This window comes from Hypanus sabinus, chromosome 2, assembly GCF_030144855.1.
Source record: "Hypanus sabinus isolate sHypSab1 chromosome 2, sHypSab1.hap1, whole genome shotgun sequence".
Classification (NCBI taxonomy): Eukaryota; Metazoa; Chordata; class Chondrichthyes; order Myliobatiformes; family Dasyatidae; genus Hypanus; species Hypanus sabinus.
Genome location: NC_082707.1, coordinates 78,046,878 through 78,059,458, shown reverse-complemented (window position 1 = coordinate 78,059,458; position 12,581 = coordinate 78,046,878). Strand labels below are relative to the sequence as shown.

The window sequence follows — 12,581 nt, the reverse complement described above, 5'->3', positions numbered from 1 at the left end:
CTTTAATTGTATCCTTTAGTATGTTTGTACTTCTGGCTTCAAACTCACATAAGCACCATGTATTCCATCCCTCTCATTGGTTCCAAGAAGAATCTATTTATAATGTGTGTAATCTTAATAACTTTGGCACCATTAAGTTGGTTATGAGCAGCTGATCTATGCCTTCTAATGTGTTATTCAACGTAGCGGTTGCTAATTGCGAAGTTAACAGAGGGGTGTGGGTGGCATATGGATCATGAAATGCAGCTGATTGCTTGCACCGTGGTACAGGTTTATATAAAGGGGTACAATTTCAGGGGAGTAGTTTCTGAAATAGGGTTTTTGAGTGTTGGATTCAGGTATTGAGCTTGTGCATCACAACAAAGTGGAGTGTGGCAGGGAATAATAGGTGACAATGGCTGTTGGGTGAAGTCCTCTGCAATGAGGCCACAGGCTGGTGCTGGGGAGCTGGAAAGACTGTAAGGCTAAAGAGTAATAGAAAACCTAGCGAAGACCAATCTGTGGAAAGATTCATGGGTAAAACTCCATGATGCATGCTTCCTTGTCAGGAAATGGAAAGTTCTATACCAAGTTATTAACTTATGAGAGTTGCACTGTAAACATGGGTTTCTGATTAAAGTCCTACACATTGCAGTATGTGGTAGTACTTCTTAGCTGGTGTGGTTGTCAATTCGTCAATTTGTGATTTTCTCTGCATTCTCTCAAGCTTACCTTTCTCTTGCTTCTATTGAAACAAATGAGATCTCTAGCCTTATGTCAGGACTGGGCAGGCACAGAGTTTGTAAGATGAAAACCTCGTATTATTCTGAGGAAACGTCAGCTAAACTATGTACCACTGTTGGACCATGTGATATACAGTGCATGTGGACAGATGTGGTGGTAAACGTTAAGCCAGCGCTCACCTCTTAAATCCAAGTCTTACTTCTGTGGGAATGGATGAACTACAGCTGAGCCCTTCCGACCTGTTGCCTCAAAATGACTTACACATTGCAATGGGTAGAAATGGTCCACATCAAACTGCACAGACTCAGAGCTATGTGGATAGTGAATTTTATTGTATCATTTTTGCAGTTTTTTCATTTCCAATCTTCCAAAACATATTATTATTTACGATTCAGGAATGTACAGTTGATGTAGTACTCAAAGGTCCCTAACAGATTAAATTGAGCAAGTTACTTTTTGTAAAAGCTGATTAGTTCTGATAATTTTGAAAACCACTGCCTCAGTGGGGCCAGCACTATTTAACCTTTAGAACTTGAAGAAATGTACCGTTAGGTTTTATTTCTGCTAAAGTTAGAATTAATTAACATAGTGTTAAAATATACACCCAGAAGTTCAAAATCACTTTTTTTAATGTTGCTCTGAAATTTTAGTCATGAAGTTGTACAGTGCACCATCGACATGCTGACCATCTTGTCAGCATCTACACTATTCCCATAAGTACTGAAATGTTGGGAAGATTTGGTCTCCATAAGCATATATCACCTTTGAATTTAAATAATTAAACCCATTAATGTGGATGCTTTTAACTTAGTATCTGATTTAAGAGTTAGCCTGCCTGGTTAAAATGCCAAAATAATTAGAGCTTAGCTCCAGATATTAACTGCAATACAATTTCTAAGGACTAAATCCAGAGGCTGGAGCAGTCCACCAGCAATTATGTCAGGATCACATCTAACGGTATTCTCCTGAATGGCATTTAATCTCTCGGCTTCCTAGAACTTTACAGTAGCCAAATTTTGGCTGCTTGCCCATTCTCTATTTTCGTTCACAACCCATTTCTGACAGCCGTGCCTTTATTTGCCTGAGTCCCATTATCTGGAATTTCTTTTCTCTATTGCTTTCTTCCTTTTTAGGAATTTGCTTAAAAATCACCTTTATGAGCAAGCTTTGGCACATCTATCCTTATATCTCCTTTGGCACATTGTCAGTTGTTTAATTAATTATGCTGCTGAGCAGCATTTCATTGACTGAGGGGCTATATAACTACAAATTGTCACTATTGGAGTTACGAAAGATCACTTAATTTGCACGTGGCTGACTGGTATCAACATGACACAAGGTTTGTGGCTGCTGCTCAGTAGTTCTCTACAGCTGGAACCTCCAGCACCCAACCATTACTTAGCACCATTCCCTCACTGGCTCTAATGTGAAGCATGAATAATGGTTTCATTCAGATTAGTTCCTACAGAATCAGGCTACATCCACACTAGACCAGATAAATCTGTAACCAAAGCTTTTTCTCTTCAAAGCTTTTGACCCTCCATCCACACTGAAATGGCATTTTCCTCCTCTGAAAACGGAGCTTTTCTAAAACGCCCTCCAAAGTATATAAATTTGAAAACACCGGATTGGGCAGAGCAGTGTGGACAGGGTAACTGGAGAAATCTAAAAACGCTGTCATGACGTGCCAGAACAGATGGCGGCATGGTTTTCTTGAACGCAACTTAACAATTTCAGAACAGACGGCAATGAGACTGAAGCCAGAAGAGTTGGAAATGTACTCACCAAATACTTTGACCCATAACTTACTAAATAAATGAGTATGCTCACTTTGTTCTGTTTTCTGTCCTTGCTCGTATGAAGGTAGTTTACCTATTTATGCAAGTACTTCTCTGAAAATAGATGCATAACAGCCTAATGTAACATTGTACGGAAATACAAGATAATACTGATGCAGACATGTTTTATACATTTAACAAGGGACTTTATTAATGCAACAGAGTTAGTCAGTTTTTCAATGTTCGTCGTCAGCCGGGTCTTATTGTCTGTGAACTCCCTGTCGGTTGCCTCCATACACTCCAATATATGCTTTTTTAGTTTTAAGTCCTCCTGCGTGAGAGCCAACAGCAGTCCATCATTTGGCAATTAAGTTTTTCTAGCCTGTAACTGGACAAACACGCACCATGTCTTTCACGGCGAGATTCGACACCAAACATGTCGCTTGTTTTCAGTAGATGTGTCCTGCACATGCCCAGTAGGAGGAGATTCGCCGAAATACCCGTTTTAATGTGAACAGAGGTATTTTCAAAAACGCTTAGTGTGGACGCCTATCGTTTTTATCAAAACCGGCGTTTTCAAAATTATCCGGTCTAGTGTGGACAAAGCCTCAATGGGCACTTGACACATTTGGATGCATGCTTTTATCTGTAGGGTAAAGAAGGGTTCACAGCTTCCCTCAGGGGTTTTGTTAGGAGCTGAGAGGAAATGTGTTCTCCTCACATCAGCAGCAATTTGACAATGAGCAATGACCCGGGCCAGATGATTTCATGCTTATTAACACAATAAAATAGATAACTCAGTGTTGATTGGAAGCAGGGACAAATCAGTTATGGGAATCCCTTCTTTTCTGTCTCCTGTTCTTGTTGTCAGTGCTAATGTGAATGGATTCTTCCAACACTATAGTTAATTATTTTCAAACATTGTTTTGCTGAGGTTGTTCTCTTAGTAGCTGCAAAGAAACTACCTCCACTACTCCCCACCACCAAAAGCTGTGCACTCAAATAACCATATTTTTCTTATTACGGTTACAGAGTAAATGGATGTCTCACATAACTAATATTATATTCTGATTGTCTAGTTGTGATGGATTAAATAATGAAAAAAAAAATTCAATTTTTATTCTTATGTCGTGTTCATAGCTTCACGAGTCACATTGTCGCTTCTCTCTCTCTTTCAGTTGGTGCTTGAGAACAGGAAGAAAGCTATTGACAGTGAACATGTCTGTTGAATTTTGAAGCACATCTGCTGCGCACATTTGAAACTCAGCAGGCGAGTCTACGCCCCCCCCCCCCCAAAGCATCACTTTACACTTGAATGTCTCTTCGTTGATGTGATGCAGCTCAGATGCTACGATTGGCCTGTCTCTAGGCCAAATAGCCAAAGCGTAAGAATGGCAACTGATGCCTTGGCTGCAGAGAACTTTGCATCAGCTTCCTGAGTGAAGAGAGCAACACTGACAGATGACGAGATCGTCAGACTATTGTCGTTTTGGCTGACTTGATAATAGCAGCTTCAATTTGACTGCTCATTATCATTGCAAGCCTCAAAAGCTTTGTAAGAGCCAACCACTTAGAACTTGCATCTGCATTAACAACCTGATTTGATCCCAAAAAAGACTTCAAAAGGATATTCAGGTACTGACTGAGAATGACACAGCTAGAAGCCTCAGTGCCATCAATTTAGTGTTTCAGCAGAACTGCAGCCAGAAATTATTAGTCATATTGTGATAAGCAGTTGGAGGAAAATTTTCCCCAGTTATTCTGTGCGATGGCAGCAACGTACAAGCTCGTTGTTAGCACTGTGAACTGTTATAACAGTATCATAATAGATCAACATCTCCAGCATACTGTACACTACTGTAATGGCTCCTGTCAAGCCTTTCTGAATGCTGCTGGAATCAATTGCAATGTGGTCCATCATGCCACCTGTTCAGAGCTGTTGACTCCTACAGTCCAGCCTTCATCTAGCCTACGATTTGCAGGAGCTCAGGACCTGACCCACAAGTTTTCAAGTGCTGAAAGCACGGCCACTCCTGCTGAAGCCACAGTGGACAGTCATCAGCTCCTGCCTGGAACTAGCAGGGCCAAAAAGGGAATGGCTACACAGTGTTTATCGAGTCTCAAAGACATCACTGGTGATACCATAAATCTGGCAAGTGGAAAAATCAAAGAGTTTGCATTTGAAAAGGTGAAATGTCCCACAAGTCATGTGACCTTCAGGAAAGGAAGGAAAGTAAAACCAGATATGGCCAGCAGAAAATCTACAGACTTTGATGTAACTTACAACCATATTGGCAGCAATGAGAATTGCCCTCCTTTTAGTTTTGCACAGAAAACGACTGTTGAGGAAAAAGAGGCAAATTTTAATACATTGCACAAACAAAATATCAGCAACGCCACACAGTTGTACTTCCAAAATCTCTCAGAAAATAACTTAATTGCTAAGATTTTAGAAAGACACAAACCGGACAGTTCTGACTCAGGAGAGGATATAAGGGTTTGCCTGGATATTCTGCTGAAGTGCTCTGAAGACCTGAAAAAATGCACAGAGATTATTAAGCAATGCATTAAGAGCAAGTCCCTTAACAATGATAACAGTAATGCCAGCAACAATCCAGACCTAATCTACAGAGATGTAATGGCAAGACTTTCTAGCTACCTGAAGAAGTTGCCTTTTGAACTTGAACATGGGTTATCTGGACGAGATAATCAGCATGATTTTGCTGAGTTGGTTAACAGCCTGAATAGTTTGCAGCAAATACCATACCTTCCATTTGGGAATGATCAACCACCCCGATATGAGGATGTTGTCCAGTCTTCATCCCTATCTACCAATCTACCTCCTTCTCCAGTAGTCCACGGAGCCACCAATTGTAACATGAAACCTATTGAAAATGTCCATAGGCCTTCATCTAATGGTAATCTTCAAAACAATGGTACCCAACAAAAAAACTCAACTGCTGTAAATCAAACTCATGTTCTACCTCACATAATTCCACTAAATCACACTGATAGCTGTTCCGCTCAAGATTCGTTTCTGCCCAGAAACAGTGGCAATGTTCCTAAGATGTCCATGGAACCTCTTTATATTCAGGAGGATTCCGATGTTGTCAAAGTATTGGTCCAAGAATCAAGAGGGAAAGACTGTTTCAATATCGGAGTGTCCGGAAGTCTTGAGCCTCAACAGCAGCTCTCTCCTGCAGATGCTTGTAGACGACCAGGAGATGCAGGGTTTGCAGTTAGAGATAACATGGGAGAAAGTAAATCCTGTGTCCGCGCAGCCTCTGACTTTCCCAAGTGTTCCAATAAGGTCAATCGAACCCCTGAAGTTATTGAACCCTCCAAAGCTAAAACAGAAAATGATAAGTTAATCCAACAAGAAGATATTGAAAAGTTACTGATGGATTTGGAATTATTTTCTCAAACAATAGAAGCCAGGCAGAAATGTGATTCTTCTCAGAACAATAACATTGACTTGAAAGATTATAGTCAGCAATCAGAACAATTCAATTTTTTGACCACTGAGTCTGGAAATAAACACAGAGAAGAGTCACAGAACGACACTGCACTATTACCTTCTCCCACTAAAGGAACCAATGTAAATACAAATAATAAAAGTGAAGCAGATGATGCTGCCCTGCTTTTGCGTATCCTGGAAAGTATAGAAGGTTTCGCTCAGGAGTTGGTAGATCGTGGGAGTAATAAAGGTACTTTGGCAAGAGAAAAAGAAGTAATGCAGATACTCCAAGATACATTATCACAAGCTTCAGAATCTTGCAAAAAGCACTCTCAACACTCAACACAGCCACTCGCAGCTAAAGACACAAGCTCATACCTATCAGTTCAACAAACACCAGAGGTGATCAAGGTAAGAGTCAAACTGCACACGTTTCTTGTTTTATGCCATATGCATTCCTGTTTAGATGTCATTCTGTCAGTTCATTTCAATGGCTCACATATTCAACATGGTAAATATCAAAAGGATCATGAGCCGTGTTATTGTTTTAACTTCAAGGCTACGTGGAGGGATTTGCCCTTTCACAAACGATCACATCCAAATCCTTTCTTTGACTTTCTTTCCTTGTCATTTGTGATAATTTTTGATTTCCTTTTCCTTAATTTGTGATAATTAGATCCTCTTTCAATTAGATGTCATTTTTAACCATATGAATATGCTGAGCAATTTATGTCTGTCAAAACTAGTGGCATGGATATAATTTTAAGTTTTTAGCCTTGGTCTTTAAGTGTGGCAATGTCAAGCAAGTGAGGAGCAAGCTAGCTTTCTTCATGCTACATGACAGAATTCTTTTGATTTCAGACCAATAGTTCTTAATTTATTGATAGTTACAATATTCCTGATAATAACTTTCAGATTACAGAAGTCATAAGCAATGTTGTTCCACAGAACGGATCAAATGAGAAAGATTTCATCCAGAAGTTTAGTCTAAATTTTCATCTTACTAAATCTTAAAGATTCAGATTAATTCATTTTAACTTGGCAGGCATAAAATATGGTTGAAAAATCATGTGAGCTCTTTCAGCACATTTTCCAAATAAATGATAGGCAAAGATGTAAAAGTACAGTTCAAGAACAGTTCAATGGTATTTAATTGCAGTTGAACAGATGTCCCAGAGACAGTGGGAAAAAGGCAAGTTAGTATGTGTCTAGTGGTGGGTAACATGGCAGGGGTGAAACTGGAATTGGACAGGAGTGAAAAATATATATTGTACGACCCACTCAGTTTCCATTTCCTTTTACTTCAGCAATGCAGATGAGCTGCCAATGGTCCTTTACTTATGTTGAGTTCTAGCCCAAGATAATCTTCACTTGTCACACTCCCACCTGGTGGATTGTTTCAAATGAAAATCTCCTTTTGTATTTTGTGTCAAAGTAAATCAACCTCTTTAAAAAAGAGCCAAGTGGGCATATTCAAGAAATCTATGATATTTGAATATGTTGCTAGCCATTGTAAAGTTTTGATCACAACCTGATCGAAAGTTTTGCTATAGCAGAATACAAAAATCTGATCATTCAAGAATTCAAAAAGGGAATAATGTGCACCAGACATATTTGCACCATTTGCAAAATGGTGAAAGTACAAACTTGCAGTTATGTAAAAGTTAAGTATTTGTTGCAGAAAGTTTCATACATGACTTTCAAAAAGCACAGTGATCCTAGAGATATATTACTGATGTCAATAATCCAAAAAACTGAATTCACAGTCCAGAGGATATTTTTCAAAAACCACCATTTCAGTTTTGGACTCACGGACAAAAAGCTGCTTTCGGTATAAGTGAACGTGACGCAACTAAGTTGTAGTAAAAACTTAACTGGTCACTAACCTCATAGGAAAGGGAAGCGGCTGACAAAGCCTGGCTATATTAGACTCCATTAGACAACCACAGTGGCTGGCTATTAACTGACTTAGGACTTAAAGGACTTAGTAGTATAATAACTATGGCACAAGTAGAAAGCATGCCATCAGCACCTTCTTGTGACAAATAGGGATGTGAATTACATCCTAGCCTTTCAGCAATGTTCCCATCTGAGAACTAAACAAAAGCATCAGCAACCACATCTGAAATTCTGAACTTTTGTTTTTAAAAAGAGTATTTCTTCTCTTTGATGTGGTTGAAAATTAAACTAGGCTACATTGATGTGAGAAGGACATTAAATGGTATACAGGCTGTGCAGTAGCTGAGCTGGAACTGTTATCAGTTCAGTTCTTAGGCTCTAATCAATTCATATTCTAATAGCAAATTTCAACTTCATTTGCAGCAGCCTAATCAAAGCAGTGCCATTGTGTTAAGTCTTGAATTAAAACCTGAATTTGAAAGACAGCCAGCATAAAAATTTGCTTTTATATTTCACTATTCACATCAGAGTATATTATTTTTCATATAATGAGAGGGAAGTAGAGGGATATTCCAACATGCAGCCTCCTCTATGTGAACAGTTCTCTGTCTCTTATACACGTGGACATTTTGGACACTTAGTTAAAAGGACATTTGAAATGCTTTGTTACACACATTATAAGATGCCTCACAATGATAATTCTTTGATTGCTCATACACCAAGTGAAAGACCATGCATCCCTCACAGAACCATGGAAGGGCTTAAAGTCTACTTAAGTATAGTGATGGACAAAGTTTCAATTTATTCTAAAATCATTCTTTATAATTGTATGTGTCATCCTGTGACAAATAAAGAAAGAGGTAAATCTGCTCAAAGTTGATGGATTCTGAAAATGTGATTTATCAGCTCAATGGCTTAATTTTTCATTTAAATTCATGAAAAAAATTCAAATGAAATTGATCAAAGAATATTACTCATAGCTGAAGAAATATACACATTTGAGTTGGAATAAGTAATAATATTTTGACCATTTCAAAGGAATATTATCATTTCATCCAATAAGTAGTCTTAAATCTGATTTTATTAGGATTATTCGCCACTTCGTGCTTGACAATCATTTGTGTCAAAGACACTGTACATCAAATTTATATGCATATTTAATTTGTCTTTCATTATGAGGCAGAGACTTTCATAGCCATAGCTTTACTAAATATTCCCATTATTTCCAATATTTTAAACTTTTACATACATGGAGTTGGAGAAAAAGTTAAATACCAGGATACATCTTTCAAAAACCATATGCTATATGATTTCAGTGTTTTAGATAAATTTAACAGACATAAATTCCTGATGATTGCACTGCATCTTCTTGAGTTATTGTTATCAATTTTATTGATATCAAATTACACTAGGAAAATGACGTACAAAACAAGAAGTGTAAGATAGAGCATGTGGGGCTCTGAGTTCCATCTATTTCAATGCAAGGTATTGTAGGTAAGGCAGATGAGCTTACAGCATAGATCAGCACATGGAATTATGAGGCTGCAGACATTAGTGAGACTTGGTTGCAGGAGGAGCAGGACTGGCAGCAAAATGTTCCAGGGCTACATTGTTTCAGGCATGATAGGGAGGGAGATATCAAAGGAGTGGCATTAGTCTTCGGGGGAAATTTCACAGCTGTGCTCAGTCAGGACAGACTGGAGAGCTCATCTACTGAGATTAAATAGATGGAACTGAGGAATAAGAAAGGGATGACCGTGTTATTATAGACCACGCAACAGTAGTCGAGATTTACAGGAGCAAATTTGTAGAGCGAGGCAGAGAGTTGCAAAACTAATTAATAAATAAAGTGATTTTAGTTTTCCACATATTGACTGAGGTCCCCATGCTGTTAAAGGACTGGATGGGTTATTGTTTGTCAAGTGTGTTCAGGGAAGTTTCCTTAATCAATATATGAGGTATAGAGGTCCCAACTAGAGAGAGTGCAATACTAGATTTGTTATTAGGGAATGAGACAGAGCAGGTGAAGAAGTGTGTGTAGGTGAACACACTGTCATAATTCCATTAGCTTCAAGGTAACAATGGAGGATACTCAAGTTAAGATTCGAAATTGAAGAAAGGACAGTTTCAGATTTCAGATTGAGTTCAATTCATTTAATCACATGTACATTGAAACATAGAGTGAAATGTGTCCTTTGCATTAACAACCAACATAATCAACCAACAATCAACAACTAACACAATCTAAGGATGGGCTGGGGGTAAATGGCAGGGGTTGCCAGACATCCCAGCAGCAACATAGCCTGCCCACAATGTTCAGCAGATGACACGAGCAACAACAACAACACAAAACAAAAACAACAGCAGCAAAACAAGCCTCTTTCCATCCTCCCACCACTCACATACACAGACAGGCCTCCAACCCCAGGACCAGACAACAACAGACCTCCAACCTACAGTACTCAGCCCAGGCTGGTAGCCTCACAGGCCTCCAGCTTGCAGACTTCTGTCCTCTAACTTCTGGACATGCCACCGGGTCTTCAACTGGCTGACTCACCACTAGTCCTCGCGCCCCCAGCCCGCACAGTCCTCTGAACCCAGGACTCGGCAAGTTAGGGGGTCACCAGCCCTTGACCGTAGGGCCTGCCATTGACCAGGGATCACTGGTCTAGATCTTAGCACTAGCTCTTGCCCCTCTCTTCATTTAATGCCCCGACCCCTAAGTCCCATCATCTCTGCCCATAAAACATAACCTGTTCTCTAACTCCCTGTGCTACCTCAAAACCATCCCTATGAACTTAAAAGAACAAATAAGTCGAAGCCACAACCTTAGCGGACAGTGCAGCAGGATGTCATCTTGACCAAAATTTTAATGGCATCAGAAAGGTGTGGATACCCTTCAAAGGTGAAGTCTTGAGAGTTCCCTCAGATCCTACCTTACACTGAGGATGCATTCCTCAGAGGTGGAACACAGAATAACATTACGCAAATGGACATGGGTGCCTGATAATTAAAAAAATCAAACCCGAGATGTTACTTTAAGTACCACAGTAAGTTGTGGAGTACCCAACACGCAGGTCAGCCTAACCTGTACATCAGTGGAGGGAAGCAGACACATCTCAGAGGAGGGACCAGACTGAGGGTCCTCCTCTAATTGTGGCTTCTTCTTCAAGCAGGCGTCGAGATTTGACCGCCTTTTCCAAAGTTTCCACTCAAGAAGCAGTTCTCAGTAGTAGGAAATCATGTCGAGAACACCCCTCTTTGTCTTATAGCTCCGCTCCCAGTCAGAGTCACTGTCAATGAACATTGCAAATTTCAAAGAGACACCAACATTAACCTGACACTCACAAGCTTCCAAATGCCGTATCACTTTCAGTTTCACACCAATGCTATTGCTTTCCCGAGTCACCTCAGACGTACCACCTTCACTGGAAGTTTCAGGCCGTTTTCAAGACATTATGGGTGAAAAAATGGAATAAATTGGTGAGTGAGTAAGAACGTTTACACACACGGGAAAGGCAGAGGTTGAACAAATATGTGATTGGCTGGGAGTGGCTCAGAGTGTATGTCAAGTGCTCTTATTGGCTGATTGAATGTTTACTGTAATGGCTGCCACTCGAGAAGTTTTAAGTGTTGTTTAGAATGAATTTTTTTTTGTTATTTTTTAAGATTTCAATAAAGAATCAATTAACCACATTGTAACAAATCCACGCAATGCAGGGTCTGAGTGTACAAAGTTTTTATGTTCCTGTTAGAATAAAAGGCAAGGCTGACAGCTTTAGGGTACTTTCTTTTGAGGGTGCATAGCAAGTATAGGCAGAAAGGAACAAATGAGGTACTTGAGGAGTATAAGAAATGCAAAAGAACACTTAAGAGGGAAATCAAGAGGACTAAAAGAATGCATGAGGTTGATCTGGCATTAGAGGTGAAGGAGAATCCCAAGAGCTTCCATAGATACATGTATTAAGAGCAAAAGTCAAAAGGCTTGCAAGGGACAAAAATGGTCCAAAAGGAGCTGAAAGAGTTGAGCAAGATCTTAAATGAGTACTTGCATCTGTATTTATTAGGCAGACGTCTAGTATTTGACTACTTGAAATATAGTCACTTGAAGCATTTGAAATATGCTATTGTTCTTTAACTGCTGATCAAACTTGGAAGGTCTGCTGTCAAAAAATACTAAAACTGGAACAAAACTTGAAGAAAGGTTGTCACCCTGAAACGATACCTGCTGGTATTTCCAATATTTTCTGTCTTTATTATTCATATCTTTAACATCTGCAGCTTTTTGCTTTCCAAGGAAATATCATTGTGCTATTAGATCAGTACCAGTGAAGTTGAGAATCAAATGCTATTTGGCAACTATTTATCAGCAAAATGGAAATGAATAAACACTGCATGAAGAATACTGCATCTGTTTTTGATTGGAGAAGGCAATGTTTGTTTCTTTCATTCAAGAAAAAATGGTCCACAATCAGAACATTTGATAGGATGGTTGTCATCACTTACTTCATCTAAAGTTTGCTAATCATTTTTGTTCTGCACTCTACTTCAGAGAGGAAGTATCTTTACTGTCCCTGCAAATACCATTCTCCATTTTCATGAAATATCAGGTAAAGGTTGTTCCTTCTTATAATTGTGCACTCTGCATCACACTTCTAGCTCATCCTAGTTGCGGGGGGTTGGGGGGTGGGGGTGGGAGAAGCTGGTCATTGGCAGGACCTGAT

The 12,581-nt window shown here is 39.4% G+C and overlaps 1 protein-coding gene across 1 annotated transcript in view; it reads left to right on the top strand.

Annotated features, from left to right (window-relative positions):
* The window catches only part of ppp2r3a (protein phosphatase 2, regulatory subunit B'', alpha), a 343,519-nt gene that overhangs the window by 176,087 nt on the left and 154,851 nt on the right, over positions 1-12,581 (top strand). The window contains exon 4 of the mRNA XM_059948908.1: positions 3,680-6,369. Within this exon, the coding sequence (XP_059804891.1) occupies positions 4,270-6,369 (2,100 nt within the window). The 5' untranslated portion in view covers positions 3,680-4,269. The remainder of the gene's footprint in view (positions 1-3,679; positions 6,370-12,581) is intronic.